We start from the raw sequence: 17,244 nt of genomic DNA, 5'->3' as shown, positions 1-17,244 counted from the left end.
CAATACAGTTGATGCTGTTTGTTTTCCACCACAGGTTGCACCATACACCTCTTCAGACACCACACACATAGTGTCAAAACATCGACCTGTGTGAGCTGCTCACACCTAAATAGCAACTCTGTACCTTCTGACTCCTGGTGCACTGTAGGAAACCGATTATTCCAAAATTAATTAACAACTCTGTTGGTAGTCCTACAGTGTTCAACATTTCCTGTGTAAAATATATGATTAGTAAAAATAGATACAATACAAACAACAACAAGAACAACAACAAAAAATAGCCAAACAGTTCAAATTTCATAAATATTTATTACATATCAATGAACAGAATCAACTACTTTCACAGCAGTGGTCTACAGCACTTGTTTAAAATAATTGCTCAAATAATATTAATAATAATATTAATAATAATAATTAATTATAGTTCAGTTTCATTTGAGGCCACATTTGATACACAAACATTTACAAGTAGTACTTGGCATTAAAAACAATGGCGATACAATATGTTAAGACACTTGGTGTTTTTTTTGTTAATTTTCTTTAATTTTGATATCACAGAGAGGTTCAGCAACAGTCTAAACAGTAAATATAGATTCAAATACAAAAAACAAAACAAAACAAAAAACTGTGAAAATGCCAAGGGGAGGTAGGAACAAAGAGCACTCGACACAAATACAGGAAAAATAGGAACATCATAAGTGGGAGAAGCAGTGTTACAAACTGTAACTGCCAGGCTTCCCCTGTCACCCACACTCATTCAGAGTAATAAACATTAAAGTAGAGTACCTTTGTAAAAATCCCCCCCATCCCGTTCTCCTTCTTCTAGCCTTTTTAGTTTTTCAGAGTTGTGTTATAGTGTTGGAGGGGTTCACACTGAGACAGGCAGGAGGAGAACAGAAGAAAGGCGTGAAGGGAAAGGAGGAGGAGGCTCATGCAAGATCTGAAGGCTGCTATGTTGTGAAACCACCACATAGAGGCGCTCTCATACCTACATTAGCATAGTCAGAACCACAGCTCCCAGTTTGTTGTCCTACCTATCAGTGGATCCTTAAAGCTTTCTCCTTTGGTTTAACTGACTGTCTAATGTACATTACTCAGAACATTTTCCCTGTTTCATGTTAGATTCAGCGTTCACACTGACACAGGACTGATTTAACTTCCTCAGTGCTCAGTATAAAGAAAAAGTATATTTATACTTGAGTGCAATTTCTGAAGAAAGTGCAGTGGGATTGAGCTGTATTGCTTCATGTGTAGCTGGGAGCTAAACTCCATTGCTGGCTTAACTTTATATGAAGGAGCATGTGTTACTGTTATCACTAAAACCTGTGTTGCGCTGCCTTAAAGCCTTCTGTGAGATACAGTATGTGGCAGCCGTTTCACAGAAATGTCAGTCAATTGTTTTTTTATGCATTTAAACATGTATGCATGCATGTTTCTTTCATAGTGTTTGTGGACATATGTGTGAACTTGTAGTTAGTTAGTTCCTTCTTTTAAAAGGCCATGACTTGTTTTGTGTATGTGTGTGTGTGTGTGTGTGTGTGTGTGTGTGTGCGTGTTACACGTCAGTTAAAAAACCACCAACTGCAGTTAACTGGCGAGGGACTCCTGGGTCAGACCGGTCACTTACTAGAGATTGACATGAAAGGCAGGAAGCAATGAAATTAATTGAAATAGCAGTTAAAAATGTTAAAATGTAAATAACACGTGTTTATCTGTGACACCACAGAGATCGGAACAGCGGACTAATCAGCCAATCAGCTGTGTGTCCCCACCCAAAATGAATGGTTGCCATGGTGATGGCAACTGCTGAGTGACTCCTGGGTCAGACAGTTTATTTAATAGTGATTAAGCTGAGAGGCTCTAGCTTATTACTCAGAGCGTAATTCCTATCACCTAGATTTTTTCTGAATGCGTTTCTGGTCTCATCTGACATCTCAGTGAGTCAGTGGGGCAGTTGGCACTCCTGTCATTTTCAGGCTCATAGCGCAAAATGTGTACATCCGTTTGCTTGGACAGTTATTACATTATTTGAAAGAGGACGAATTAATCTACGTTTTGATGAAAAAAATGTGTATGAAGAGTGAAAATTGTGGGAGTAAGGGGAAGTTGAGGAGAAATTTTAACAGCTTACCCCACTCTGAGTGTGATGTCACCCACTCTAACTCTGAAAATTCCGTCCGTTCATTTGGATGGGAAACATTCCCGAAAAATGTAAACAATTTTGGAAAGTATGGCCGATAATGTCCTCAGTGAGCTGAACCTTTTGAAGTTTGAATGAAGTTTCTACGTTGAACAGTGTTGAAGTAGTTAGGTGCCAAAAAACAAGGAAGAATACTACTGAGTACAACTCAGCCTGAGATGCTAGAGATGGGAAATATTCCCATGTTTACGACTTGTTCACATCATAAAGTTGGTCATGTCACAGTGACAATATCACACCATATCCATAAAATTTGGGTTAAGTTACATTGAATGACGTTTTTTGACTGATATGAGGCATTCAAGTTTGTTTGGTTTTCAGTAAGTGCCAACTCAGATATATTGGAGTTTTCAGAAACATTTCCCAGTTGTAAGTACAACTTGGAAAGTGAAATGCACGCTATTTATAAGTCGGAAATTCATAGTTATGATAACTCCAATATGACATGAATGCCTGCCTTACAAACTGGAGGTGTGCGGTTTGAAAGAAGTGGACATTTAGAAGTCTAATTAAAGATGCTATTGAGCTGCATTATGGGAAATGTAAGATCCATCATTTTTGGAGTTTGACCCATACTAGAGACAAAAACTCTAAATATTTTAATATTATATTTGATATTTTAATATTTCAATCTGTCTCTTCTGACTTGTCCAACTTTATGGAAGTGCACTATTAGTTTGAGTTGAGTTTGAAACAGCAATGGGTTCAAATTTACATGATAAAGAAAGTCAGGATGGCAGGGACAAACTGCAACAAGCAGGAATAAAATGGTCCTTGTTCAGTCTAAATGTTGTCCTCCCTAGACAGATTTTGAATGAAGGACAACCTGTTAAAGTCCAGTTATGACTACCAATAACTGCTGTCAGGGTCTGACCAAAAACCTGTAAGTTTAGTTAAGGACGTGTCTGATAACTGATCCATAAATCAAACTGTGTGCAGGTGTGTTGACTATCAAGACGTGTATAGCTGTTTTTCAATGGACACATGATGGTATGGGAAAAAAAGAAAATTGGAGTGTCACCGGTGTCCGGTGAATTGGCCCATAATTCATAGCTGCACCCCTGCACTAGTTGTCCCAGCTGTAAATCTTTTACTGGAAATCAGGAATGAAAACCAGCAGGGCTTGGAGGCTCTGAAGACCAGGATTATTTATTTTATATTGTTTCCCATTTTTTATGCTTTTCAGTCTTAGTTAGTTTTCAGTTATTTTTGTTTTTACTTTCGTTTTAGTTTACTCTTGGTGTTAATTTTAGTTGGGTTAGGGCAACAATTTCCTAAAGGTACAACTATTTAAATTCAGAGTATGTTTTCTGTGTGTATTTTAAATGGGTTACTGTGCACTATAAACAATACATTTTGTTTAAAAATATTCTACATTAACGGGACCACTTCAAAATTATTTACCTTTCTGCACCTTCCACATAGAGAAAAAGACAAAAACTAAAAATATTTCACACTTAATTTTATTTTAGTGTAGTTAGTATTCAAGATAGTTTTAGCTCATTTTTATTTTTTGAAAAAAAAAATCAGCTTTTATCTTTTAAGTTTATGACAATATACTGTATTTTAACTTAAGTTTTTATCTAAAATGTGTGGTTTTGTCTATAATTCCCTTGCTTACCATCGTACCATGGGCCATCACACCTGACAGTCTAGTAAAAAAAGGCTTTTGTCCTTTTAACATCCTCATTCTGTCTCTCGTCTCAGGTTGTGGTTTGCTTTATGCTGCTATGTTTGGTATGATGTCATAGACCTCATGGTTTCCAAAGAAGCAATATTTTGGCGCAGAAGACACAATACTTGTAGCAAAGGCAGGTCATGCAGATTTAAGGTCGGCTCATTCTTATAGGGTAAAATGTTGAGTGCATGTGGTTTTGAGAGAGTGCCTCCAGTAAGCAAATTTATCCAAACTGTATGGAGTTGTGAGTCACCATTGTAATCTAATGTGGACTACAATCATGGTTGCTACTGTCAGACACCGGAATACGGTGGCTGTTAGAGGTGTAGTTCAGTGGAGGATGCTGGGAAATGGCACTTGTGGGAGACTTTGCCTCCAGCCCTGTCTACTTGTATACTGTGAATAAGGAGAGGAATAAGGACTAATATGTGCAGAGAGCATAAAACATCGTACTTTTACTAAATATGGGAATAAAATGGATTTTTATAATATATCTATAAATATGCATCACAGGCATTACAGGCATACACACCTGTCACTGTGTATGCATTTTCATGTATAAACAGATGTACACATACATATGCATATCATACAACAATTCAAAGTGGATTGGAAATAATCACATAATATACAACACATATTAAGCTCTACCAACTTCAGAGGACATTGTGAACGTGCCTTTTGTCGTGCCTCGGTGCGCAGATTTACATTCAGTTTGTGGTTTGGGATCAAACCGTTAACATTATCTCAAGGCTGTTGCAGAACTCTACTGAATAAACCACGGCATCTTACACAACCTCATCGCCTCTTTGGGTTACTTGCTGCGGGGCAACACAAACACCCAACACACAGTGGCTGAGGGACTGCTCGTGAAAACAAACACGCACACAGACACATCTTCTAACTCCCACTGCACCCATCTTGTCTGATGAATGGGGAGACCCAAGATACAGGGATATAAACAAAGAAAAAAGACAAGAAAAAAAAAGAATTCAACAAACAACAAATTAAAAGCAAACCAACCAAAACAATAAAATAATGGTGACAGTACAGGAGTGGGTGAGCAGAGAAGTGCACGATGGGATTGTCTTCACTTTAGGTCCAGGACATCTTCTTCGAAGGATGTGGAGAGGGCGAACGCGCTGGCGAGAGGCGGGCTCTCAGCTCGCAGCACCACCTTCTCTGGCTCGGCCTCCGAACTGGACGAACAATGCAGCTGGACGTCCAGGTCTGTTTCAACAGACTCTGAGGCTAACCTGTTGTGCACAGAAAGAAATTACTTGAGCTCATATAACATTATGCAACTGTTAAATGTACAGTGTTGCTGCTGTTGAATCTGTCATTGTCACCTGTCACTGTTTGTTGAAGTCAGTGCCCGTGCTTTGGGATCTTCCTCAGTGTTCTTCTTGCTCATCTTCCTCTGTTTGACTGTTCCACTGTCTGACTTCCCACTTGGTTCCTCTGTCAAGCCTTCGTTGGTATGAGGTAACAGAACACGAGTTAAAGGAATAGTTTGACATTTGAGAAATACGCTTAGCTTAGCATAAACTGGAAGCACATAGAAACAGCTAGCCTGGCGGTTTTCGAAGGTAACAAAATCCCCCTACCAGCAACTCAATAATTAACATGCTATATCTCATTTGTTTAATCCGTAAAAAAACGAACCATAAAAACACAATTCGTGGTTTTATGGGGGGTTATGTACCCAGCTAAGAAATGGTCAAGCATATAACATGTTAATTAGTCAGCTTTAGAGGTGCTGGTAGGTGGATTTTGCTACCTTAAGACAGAGCCAGGCTAATTGTTTCCCGCTGCTTTCACTCTTTATGCTAAGCTAAGCTAACTGGCTGCTAGCTGTAGCGTCATATTTAGCATACAGAAATGAGAAAATATTGATTTTCTCATCTAACTCTCAGCAAGAAAGCTAGTAAGCATATTTCCCAAAATGTCAAACTATTGCTTTAATGCTGTCATTAATACGTTCACATAAAGTCAATTATTTTTACCGAGCAGCTCCTTCCGTGTGCGGCTGGCTATCTCTTTGATCTCCATGCGGGACAGGGAAAGCGAGTGTGTGGCGGAGATGAGGGGAGTTGGGGGCACCATGGCGGGGGCCGGCGTCGTCAGCACCTTGTTGACCAGAGGGGACTTGAGGGGTCTTTCAATGCTGCGGCCCACCAAGTTACACAGAGGGATCTTGAACATGTGCTTACATGCTAATTCACCTGGGAGGAAGAAACCCAGAGGGAGAGAAGGATGGAAAAAGGAGAGAACAGTGGTTAAAGTCAAAAAAAGAAGGAAGGAGGCAGGTGACGAGAGAAGACATAAAACAAGAAATAAAAAGAGCAAAGATGGGAATAGAATGTCGGAAAAGAGACACATATAAAGGGAGATGAATGTGTGGCAGTTAATGAGAAATGTATGAAACTCCTATAACTATAGTGTTTTTGCATGTTTTAGCTCATTAGCTACAAAAATGCATGTGTATTTAAAGCATACCATATCTTTTTAGATGCAGCCACTATATTTGTCTTTCAGAGAAACAGTTGTTTACCTCTGTGACTCAAATTTAGCTAATGCCAATACGTGAGAGACACAAACTGGGGCTAACTAGCTTTATGCTAAGATAAGCTAACTGCCTGCTGCCTTCTTAAATATCTTCATATATTAAAGACATAAGAGTGGTATCGATCTTCTCATGTAATCCCTGGCAAGAACGCGAATAAGCATATTTCCCAAATGTCGAAACTACTCCTTTGAAACCCTCTTGGTGGTGCATTCAACCCGCTAACATTCGTCTGACTAAAGCATTACTCGTGCTGTATTGATGGAAAATCAAACTTACAACACAAACAGCAAACAAACATACAGTAGATGTTGTTAAAAGCATAATGAAACTGGCCATTTAATGTATTTAAGAAGAGTCCCTGAATGCACCATTAGAGAACTAGACGCTGATTGCAACAGCTTTTTCATAAAACTTTAACAAAAATAAAGGTGACAAAGTGTTTATATGATAACTAGCCTCAAGCAAGTTTCAAGCCTCTGCAAGTGGATTTTCATAACACAGTAAAATTAATGGTAACCAACAGCTGCCTAGAATGTAAAAAATCTCTAAACTAAAAACTGATACATATATGTGATTGGTAGTTTATGAACTAAAATATGCAAAATTACCTTTTTTGTGACTTTTCTATAAACCCAAAGTCTCTCTCTCTCACTCACACACTCAACCTCACACGAGTGTGGAGGTTGACGAGCTGATACAATAGAACCAAACCTCCATATTCAAATGAAGACATTCTAAAGTGATTAATAGTCCTATTTACTGAAACAGCATGTGATCTTAAAAGTAATCATCCTTACTACAGAGAGCTAATGTAATATAACTGTTCGGTTGTAGCCATTTATAGCAGAACATCTATTATTCAGCAGAGACTATAAGTGCTGTTTGGGCCACATTAAATGAATGTTTGGAGTTTTTCAAATGGCACAAACTGCAGTGTGCCAACCTGCAGTGCCCAATTGTGCCATCAGGGAGCAGTATTGCAGTTCAGCAGCCACACTCTGCTCCATTGAGGCAGGCTGGTAGTAACATGGATGAGACTGAATTAATGTGGAGGCTATGCTGCACAAAGAGGGCCGTCTCATCTGAAATGTCAGCGGGTGAGAGGTGAGTAAAGAGCCACGGAGAAAAATACAGGGTCACTGCTGATGTTTGACAGGTACACTGTGTTAGTGTTGTTAGAGATCCTCTCACTTGTACCGGCGCTGTCACATAGCAAAAATTGCAATAAACCAAAATGTGGGAAAGCATGCAGTTATTTGGAATATATAGTCACAGAGATCAATATATTCCACATGCGTTTCTGGACCAGGGGAAGTGGGGAAGTGTCACACTCTATCACACTGGCAAATGATTTAAATATAAATGTTATGGTTTTCAGCACTAGTTGAAGTCAAATTCACCAGAGCAGAGAGCAGCTTTGCTGCAGGTCTTTGGCGTGTGTTTAAGCCAGTGGAGGGAGGTGGCAGCTAGCAGCCACATCAGTAACAGCATCTTGTTCAAATTACTGATGCGATTACATCAGATGAAACCCTCCCCAAGGAGCAGATACGGCAGGCGCACAGGCAGTTAGAAGATGGGATTTTTGTCAGCACCCCTTCCACCTTTCTTTCCCTTCTTCAGCCTCCCCCCCAGATTGTGGCACTGCTGTTTGGACTACCACTTTGGATCGAAAAGAGGGCTGACAAAAGTCTCCATGGCGACAGTGCAATCTGTAAATCATGCTGCGGCAGACGTGTCTTCACCTTCCCTCTTTCCCTTTTCTCCCTCCTTCTCTCCCAACCCCCTGCTTGTACACAACCCCTCCTTTTCTCTGGCACTCGTGCATACCTTTTCTGCATCTCCTCCTCTCTTTCCCCCCTGTACTTTGAAAACCTCTTCCGCCTCAATTGACGTTATCTCCTCAGCCTCACTTTTTATTTTGCAGTCTATCACCTTTTTCCCCCTCTCACTCTCTCCTCGCACTAATGCTTTAATTAGTTAAGACAGAAGGGGGGATGGGGAAGACATAATGTTCACTTAACATTCAACCAACGTTCAAGTCAACATGCCGCCTTGGAGCAGACAGGGTGATACACTCTAGGAGCATGTGCATGTTAGTGGGGCAGCATTATGAGCGTTTTCATGAACTGAGGACGAGGTGTGGGAGAATCCTGCAGTACCTTCGGCATCCTTAGACATGTACAGGGATAGCTTGGTACCATAGGGGATCCGTATAGAATCTGAACCAGGGATGAAGAAGAGGGTTACACAAACTGAACACACACAGTAACATACATTTAGGCACACACACACACACACACACACACACACACACACAATAGGTTCTCTGTTAGGTGATAACTCCCTGTGATGCAGAATCATATGCATAACCAGCTAAAACAGGAAAGAAAATGAGTATCCTTTTGAGAGAAATGATTACCTGAACCAGCCTAAAAGCATAAAGCTTGTCCTCGGCTAATTGCAGGAGCGACAGCCGAACCTTTTTCTCTGTTAGCCTTAATGGGACCTGTAAATACCCGCTCCCCTCTGGAAAACAGAGAAAGTCTGCCCTGATAGTGCAGCAGGAGCCACACAACCAAGACATTTTAATAATTGTTTTCCTCAAGCCTTGTCCTTCTCTGCAGCCGTCAGAATTACATGGATGCATCTGAGGAGGACTTTGTGACCTTTTTAACAGCTAGAAAGTCTAATGAACAACGAAAAGTTGACATTGCCTTGATCCATCAGTCAGCTCATGCTGAATGACAAACCTGTATGTCAGTAACAACATTAACGACAGCTGTGCATCACTAATATGTCCCATTTTCAGACAGTAGTATCAATCTGGAAGAGGTCAGCTGGAGGGGGGGAGATTCCGAATGGCCAAATGAAAGATGGAGGAGGAGGGAGGGGCTCATATTGATCCTCAATCATCCTTGAAAGCATTCTTTGCCTTTGAGGACACTTATTGTGTCCCTTGAATGGTGGTGGAGGTGGGAGGTATGCAGGTGATTAGTCTGTTCCTTTTTTCGTAATTTGTGGTTTGTATGAATTTTAATGATGCTTTTGAATGTTTTAGCCCTTTAACCACAAATTTAACATACATAACTGCCAACCATTTCCCATATCATTCATTTTTAGATTGAATTCCTACCTATGTTGCAACCATAGGTCTCCATTCATTTAACTATTGTATGAAAATCAATTTGCAAGAGACACATAATCGGAATTACCTTGATTTTCAATTTATCCTCTATTTATCTATGCATTAAAGTTAGATGACTGTTTTGAAAATTGGTGTGTTCTAGGATGCTCCATAATCTGGGAGTTGGCTGCTCAACAGCAATCCTTTCTGTCTGCCTTTCTTTCTGTCTGGTGATATTCTATATATTTCTTATTATCAACAAAATCCCATGAAAAGACCAAAACCAATTAATGCATTGATCCTACTAACAAGTATTGCCTGTATAACCTGATATAACTTATTCCTCTGTGCCACAGACCTCCATTGTTGTCCAAAAACTATTAAAAACATATCAATGAGCCACACATTGCTTTGGGTGTCATGTTCCTTATTTACAATGAACATGACTACTGTTGTTTATTTTGAGTCAATCCCACATACACCATCCTGCTGGTGTAAATGCTCACTAAAGCACAAAGTATGTATTAATCCGCTGCTGAAAATAGTACCCAACAAATGAACTATTTACTCCCGTTTGAGAAATGTTTGGTAAAAACTACAGCGCCCGGCTGTTTTAGAAATGTACTATATATATGTGTCTCATTCTTAAAGCTTTAAGTCTTAAGTAGGAACCAATGAGGTTGGAGCTGAGTGCCACAGACACAGTAGAGAAGTTCCAAAGTATTGAGAGACTATCACATTTATAGTTTTGGTCTTTTAATGGGATTACTTACATTAATACAAATATAGACTAACACCAGCCTTATTCTTTAAATGTGCAAAACAAATTTCACATGATCCTTTTTACCATGTTTGTGATTGTTTGTCTTCAATGTTAGATTTCCCGACAACATTACTCATCAAAGCATTGCTCGTCAGCAGTAAACACTTGGATGTCAGAGGGGTGCTTGAACACACCATCATGATCCAGGCTTGCAACAACAAATGGAGCAGTGACAATAAAACAGAGGCAATGAATTCTTCACTGTAATGAATCACCTTTCTTATTTTTTAAGTTTTCTCAATAAGCTTCTTACTCTGACGAATGCGGTTCTGCATGAACACAAACTTTTCGGCCGAAGTTTTCACATGAGAGGTTTCTGCATCTGTTTTTTTTAAATAAACTGTAACTTTGATTGTTGCTTATTTAGCCATGGATATTTAATGGTATAGAGAAATACATATACTTTTACTAGAAATTTGAAACCAAGTTTTTGGGGGCTTTAAAGTAGCTGCAAGTTAATTTTCACATTGTACTGAAATAAATGGAAGCAAATGGCTGCCTGGCTGGAGATTAATCAGAAAACTTTGGAAAATGGCCAGCTATTATGTAAAGTTAACAAGATGTGTATTAATGATTTAAAATATTTAAATTGTAAGTTATAGTAAGAAAAAGAAGCTATCGCAAGGAGACTGTCTGAAGATAGTCAATGAGTAGAGCCAACAATGAGGACATTATCATATCTGTCATAAGACTAATTTATGTCATTATTACACAGTGAGAAAGGATGAGGTAATAATGATGGGAGAGATGAATGCAATTAAATATCTTGCCCTAGAAAACTACACGAGTCTGGAGGAGAAATGCTGTGGCTTCAATTAAGCATTCTGCTGAGACAAGTTTATGTAAATGGACCTGGAGCTCCAGGCTAACACAGCAGCATCCAAAGTCAAACAGGTCTGCAGGCAACATTGACATTTGAAAACCTTTAATACCGAAGCAGTAATATCAACATCCTCTGGTGCTTTCGCTGTACGGGGCTTACCATCACCGAGCGGCGAAGGGAAAACAGGCATCTCGTAGCCGGTGGGTGTCTGCGGGGAACTCTGGGAACTCGTGTCTCTTGAACTGCAGTTGGAGGCTGAGCTCACTGGAGCAGACGAAACAAAATAGATGTCCGACTGTGGGTGGAAAAACAGAAGGACATAGAGAGGAAATGAGATCAATACAGAGACACAGCGAACATGTAGAGATGCCAGGAAATATTAAGAGGAAAAGGGGACAGAAAGGATAGAGGCAGAAGGTGAAACATGGAGAGAAAAAAGAAAAACCAAAGAGATTGTATAAGGATAGAGGAGGAACAAGTATTTCTTTAATGCCAGGTGCACTGTGGTCTGCTTTAAATTATCTAGTGTATGAATTATGAGTGTATTATTGCTTTGTAGCCATGCAGATTGCCAGCCATATTTCCCACCAGGGTAATAAAGATTGATTGAAATAAGAGAGCTGAGACAGCTATTTCTATAGACAGCTAACTTCTAGAGTGGGGCCATTGAAAACACTCACAAGCTAAAAGGGCTTTTGCTACAATGAAACTAAGTGTGTTGTAGGTGCACACATAATGCATTTCTACTACCTAATTACCTAACTTCTGACCAGTTTTGGACATAAAACAATTAAATATAAATAAAATAAATTATTTACAAATTTTCAGTGTACATTGCTGACAAAAGCAGGGCATGGACATGATATTGTGTTAGCTGTCAATCATACTGACCCGTGAAGCAGCCAACTGTAGCTCTGGGACCACTGCTGTGTACACAAGGTTGCCATTGACCACCAGTCGGATTTCAATGGAGTCCGTTGTGAAAGCCAGGATGTAAGGAAATGCACAAACTGCAACGAAAACATGAGCATATGATAAAACCAGCAGCAAATGATCACCAGGGGGGCATCATGGAGACGCCCCTCCCCTCCAAGATTTCACCATGTTTAACTGGAAAAACAACAAATTAAAATGTTTTTAAATTTGCTCAACTGCCCAACTCCCACAATACGAGACATTTAATAGTTTCACCCAGAATGGCATTTTGAAATGGCATCATTAGCCGTCAATGATATATGCAGAAAAATGAGAGACAGAAATCTGGTTGAGCATCCTTCCTCTCTCCCTTAAATGTATAACAAGCTGAGAGCGAACTGCAGCACAGCATGGAGGACAGTGTCGACAAGTAAAACAAAATTCTGTATAACCCTCAAACAAACCATCTGACAGAGCTGGTTTAATAATAAGCCTTTGTTGACTGGACTGAGTGAAACTATGTCCAATTTTTTGTTACATTTGTTATGTGAGTCTACTAGACTCAAATATCAAAACTGATTTTTTTGCCACTTGGGGCATCACAACGAGCTTTATACACAACACTGACATATTATCATCTTATAATGTTAGAAAATACAGAGCAACATTAACATTAATTTGGAGTCCTGTTTCTGGACACCTGATGAATGTAAGTCCAATGTTCACTCTCCTTTTAGCTCTGTTTTGGTCTCCACTAACGCCTGAATTAGCTGGGAATTAGCTGTCTCTTTAGCTGCTAAATGCTTCACCATGTTCACCAGCTAGTTGCTAACTTTGTCTGTCCGCTGTTTGGTGCTGGGCAGGTGGCGTACGTTGGCTTAATGAGCTTTTTTCCCCGTAGAAAACAGCTGCCTAAAGTGTGCCTTGGTCACTATGAGCGACACCTTTCATATTATGCATATAAAAATATTGATTAGAGTAGCTAAACAGTTGCTTTCAATCTGAGGTTCTCTGATATCTTTCTGCACCTTTGGTTTATTACTCAGCACATTTTGTTATTGCTTGTTTTAGTGTGTCTGAGTGTGTCTGTAAAAGGAGGGCACATTATAGGATGCGCAGCAACCTAGAGCAGCAGCATGTTGTTATCAACAGGGTCAGGGCTACAGGTTAGTACCAATTGTGTTTGCTTTTCATCACCTTCTGCATTAATAACATGCACAGACACATGTACATATGTGGGCCCCGCACACACACACACACACACACACACACACACACACACACACACACACACACACACACACACACACACACACACAAAGGCCAGTTGGATGCTTGTGGCTACACATGGTGTTTCCATGGCGACAGCAAGCTCTGGCCAGGCCAGCAGCATGGGCAGGGTGGGGCCCAAGCATTGTTGCCGTGGTAACCTACCAATAGCATTGGGCATCTGGTTCCAGCTGAAGTGGAAATCGGAGGTGTTGGACTGGATCATCGGTGTGGAGCCGTTAAACGGACAAACTTTCTTATAGTAACAAATATCTGTAAGAGACACAAAGGAAACAGGTTCAACTTTCAAATGAAATTATTTTCTTTCTTCTGTTTACTGTAGTTTTTTCTGTCTGTGTTTTGAACAAGGACTGAGAGCAGCATTTTATTGTAACTTTGAAATTTGAGAAGTATTTGTCCTATTATCTGGACATTAAAAAAGCTGACAAAAGCTAAAGTAGAAGTAGATGGCTGCATTTTCATAATTCATCTCTGACTCTTAATATTCTGGAGTAGTCTGCGCTATGATTTTTATTCCAGAAAGGTGCAGTGGCAGAAGAAAAACATTAAGGCTCAGCTTTGACAGCAGAGACAGAGACCTTAATCAAATAACATCTGAAATGTTCAGAGTTAAAGGGAGACTCACAGTTGTAACACAACAGCAGACCCGCCTCCCCGTCTTCATACACATCAATGGCTGCTACAAAATTTACCTGCAGGCAGAGACAAGTTTAGGGGAATCATGTCAACAAGATCCAAAGGTCAGATATGAGAGCCTGTTAACAAATAATGTCATGTCACACACCCTCAAGGCAGTGGGTAACCATCCAGGCAAAACAAAAGATATATTTCTACTATAGTTTGTTACTTATTTTGGTTACTCTTTCAAAGGAGAAACGGTTAAAGCAGAATTAGAACAGCTGTTCATTCTCCAGCTTTCATTTATCCTCCCTCTCCTCCCCAGCTGGTTGCTGTGAATGACAACGTGTTGATTCACAGCCACCAGCCTGGTAATCAGCAGGTAAATAAAGCAACTAACTGGGCCAACTGAAGGTCTCAGTTCTGCTCAGCTTCAGCGAACATCACATGAAAGCCAATTAAAAAACGAGAAAACCACCAGTGTATGTGCGTGCACGTGTGCCTCACCCTGTTGGCGTCTACATGATGTAGCCGGTAGGCATCTCCAGTGCTCTCATTGATCAGGTCAAACTGATGTTTGTAGGCAACACAGATCATATTGTCATTTTCCCCCGTCGGTCCGTCCACCAGCGCCATCACCACCGGCGGGTCACACAGACAGATCTCCTAATGAATGGATGGTACACGATAACCAGTGCTCACATGGGTTTAATTACTTTAACAGACAAGTTTGTCTGTGTATAATATTCTCCACATCTGCCCATATCAATAGGACCTTCACAGAGAAAAATTATAGTACAGCATAAAAAAAATAAAACTCTTTTTCACTCTTATTATTACACTATTATTTTTCTTTGTCTTACTTTTATTTGGTAGATAATCATGCTCTAACTTTTGGAACTACAGTTCGCATAATACTTGGGGGATATTGCTATGGATCATATACTGTATACACAGTCTATATATTCATATGTTTATATACAGTCTATGCTATGGGTTCAGTGAGTAACGTTATGGGCTACAACTTGAGCCCCATTTTTTTAGCCTGTAGTTGTTTACATTTTGGCAAATTGGCACCATTAAAAGTATGCCGAATTAGCTATTAGCAGTTCCTTTTAGCAATGTATCCATGGATGTACAGAAAACTATCACTGTATGTATTGGATTAGAATCGCATACCCTGCCTTTAAGCAAAAAAAATAAAATAAATTCAGTTTTCCTAAGTCAATTTTTCAGGTATCTTCAAGCAAGGCAATATGTGCTTTTTCAGTTGTCCAGCTCTCCTATTTCAACACACACAAACATTGTTGATATGGTCCTTTCCTTAAATTCATCTCTCAAAAGTCTTATCTCAGCCCTCTATGGCATGATGTTGGACCTAAGGCGTACCCCCATGGATGAGATCAGAGCAGCATGGGAGGAGGCATCTCTCTATTAGAAGATATATAGAATTTCATATTTAAACTGGTTAATTCAACCTTTATGTGCTTGTCACTGCTTAATTCAGTTCAAAGTGGTACATAGGGCTCATATTTCTGCTGAAACCTCCCTTATTCATATGTACTAGTCATGCCCTAGCCTTAACAAGTACTGGATAGAGATCTTTCACACTCCATCTCAGGTGTTAAACGTCAAATCGGAACGCCAAATCCTCTGGTTGCTCTATTTGGGGTCACAGGAGCGGAGATGCAATTAACTGCGGAAAAACAATGTACTTTATCCTTTGTTTCGCTTCTGGCTCGGCGAACAATCCTGCTCAGGTGGAGGGACGCTGCCTCGTCCACTCATACACAACGGTTGGCCGCGATCATGTCCTGCTTAAAACTTGACAAAATCAGATACTCACTTCAATATTCAAATGGGAAATTCCAGGAAGCATGGAGCCCTTTTTAAAATACATTCCAGACTCTGTAAATGCTTGATTATTAATTGCAGCATAACTACATTACACACTATTCACCCATTCTCCTCAAGCCCTTGGTGTGGCAGGTAGATATCATGTATAGCTCGCTGGCAGTGACTGGGGGGGGGGTTGTTTTATTTTTGGTATATATACAGTATATATACATAAATTATTTTGTTTATACTCATTGATGTTTTGTTTATATGCTGGCATTGGTGCCAGCTGCTGTTATTTTATACTCATACTTGTCTCTCATTTCACTTTAATGACCGAACAGCAGCGTACATTTGTTATGCCCAGCAAAACCTTGATAAAAAGATTTTGATTTTAAAAAAGTCATGATTTTCAGGCAAATTCCGGAGTTATAAGGAGCTTCTTTTTCTGATTTCTAAGTGGATTTATTGGATGTTTATTCACTATGGACAGTGGAGATAATGACATCCTAGGAACATGTAAGTCACACTGAATCTAAAAATATGCGCATCATGTCTGTGTGTTCAGATTTGATATAACAGAATCTTGACTCTGAAAAGTAATACAATTGTTGATTGTAAATTGGGGCAATTGAGGTAAAATCACTTTAATTGCCTCCATGAGCTGTGTGTTACCACCTCTGCTGCAGCTCCAACTGTTGACTGTGTTGGTAAGTGGGCCAAATACAATAACTAACTTCCTGTTGTTTTTAGAACACCTGCATGTACCTGTCTCTTTCACCTCAAGCAGTATCTTTGCCTCACATCTCTCCCTCCTCAACCCCCCTGCAGCTATATAAATATGTGTAGAGAGAATCATTTGGGAAATCTAATATCATCTTTTTATGACAAAGCAACTTTAAAAGGCAATCAACATTCAGTTATCCTATTCATTCATTTACTCATGAGTTAATTTTTCCATCCATTTATTCGTTTTTTAATTAATTCATGTAGAGTTTGTTGTACCCGTATGTACTGAAACTCCTCCACTGGTGAGTCTGGCCCTGTGGCGACAGCGCTGAAACCTTCGAAACGTGGATGTTTCCTGGTGATGAGGAGGAGTTTGTTCCTGATGGCTGCTACTATCCTCAGCTCTGAGCCGTGGTGGGTGTTGATAGAGTACAAATGACAGCCTGGGACAAAGAGGAGGAGGAGGGGAGAGACAAAGTACATTGGACTCGTGTTGTGATGTTGGTGTTGTTCCCTGGCACCATCCCGCAGATCAATGCAGCCCAGACAGCTGGCATGACACCAGCAGCAGGTCAAAGGTTGTGTGTTTGAACTACAAAGAGAACCCTCATAAAGGTCAAAATATCCTGCTTTAGACTG

At 39.9% G+C, this 17,244-nt stretch overlaps 1 protein-coding gene across 5 annotated transcripts in view; it reads right to left on the bottom strand.

Annotated features, from left to right (window-relative positions):
* Window positions 1-289: 289 nt before the first annotated feature.
* Window positions 290-17,244, bottom strand: part of garnl3 (GTPase activating Rap/RanGAP domain like 3) — a 77,757-nt gene continuing 60,802 nt past the window's right edge. For 3 of the 5 annotated variants that reach the window (XM_044175473.1, XM_044175474.1, XM_044175475.1), the window contains exons 22-31: window positions 16,882-17,048; window positions 14,548-14,706; window positions 14,048-14,114; window positions 13,567-13,674; window positions 12,109-12,227; window positions 11,377-11,512; window positions 8,607-8,666; window positions 5,885-6,103; window positions 5,228-5,348; window positions 290-5,134 (exon numbers count right to left, since the gene is read on the bottom strand). In XM_044175473.1, coding sequence (XP_044031408.1) covers window positions 4,969-5,134; window positions 5,228-5,348; window positions 5,885-6,103; window positions 8,607-8,666; window positions 11,377-11,512; window positions 12,109-12,227; window positions 13,567-13,674; window positions 14,048-14,114; window positions 14,548-14,706; window positions 16,882-17,048 — 1,322 coding nt within the window. In that variant the 3' untranslated portion in view covers window positions 290-4,968. The remainder of the gene's footprint in view (window positions 5,135-5,227; window positions 5,349-5,884; window positions 6,104-8,606; window positions 8,667-11,376; window positions 11,513-12,108; window positions 12,228-13,566; window positions 13,675-14,047; window positions 14,115-14,547; window positions 14,707-16,881; window positions 17,049-17,244) is intronic. The other 2 variants (XM_044175476.1, XM_044175477.1) reach the window with 1 other exon arrangement.

Source organism: Siniperca chuatsi, linkage group LG18, assembly GCF_020085105.1.
Source record: "Siniperca chuatsi isolate FFG_IHB_CAS linkage group LG18, ASM2008510v1, whole genome shotgun sequence".
In the NCBI taxonomy this organism is placed as follows: domain Eukaryota; kingdom Metazoa; phylum Chordata; class Actinopteri; order Centrarchiformes; family Sinipercidae; genus Siniperca; species Siniperca chuatsi.
Note: the sequence above shows the minus strand (reverse complement) of the source record. Positions and strands in the feature narration are given on the sequence as shown.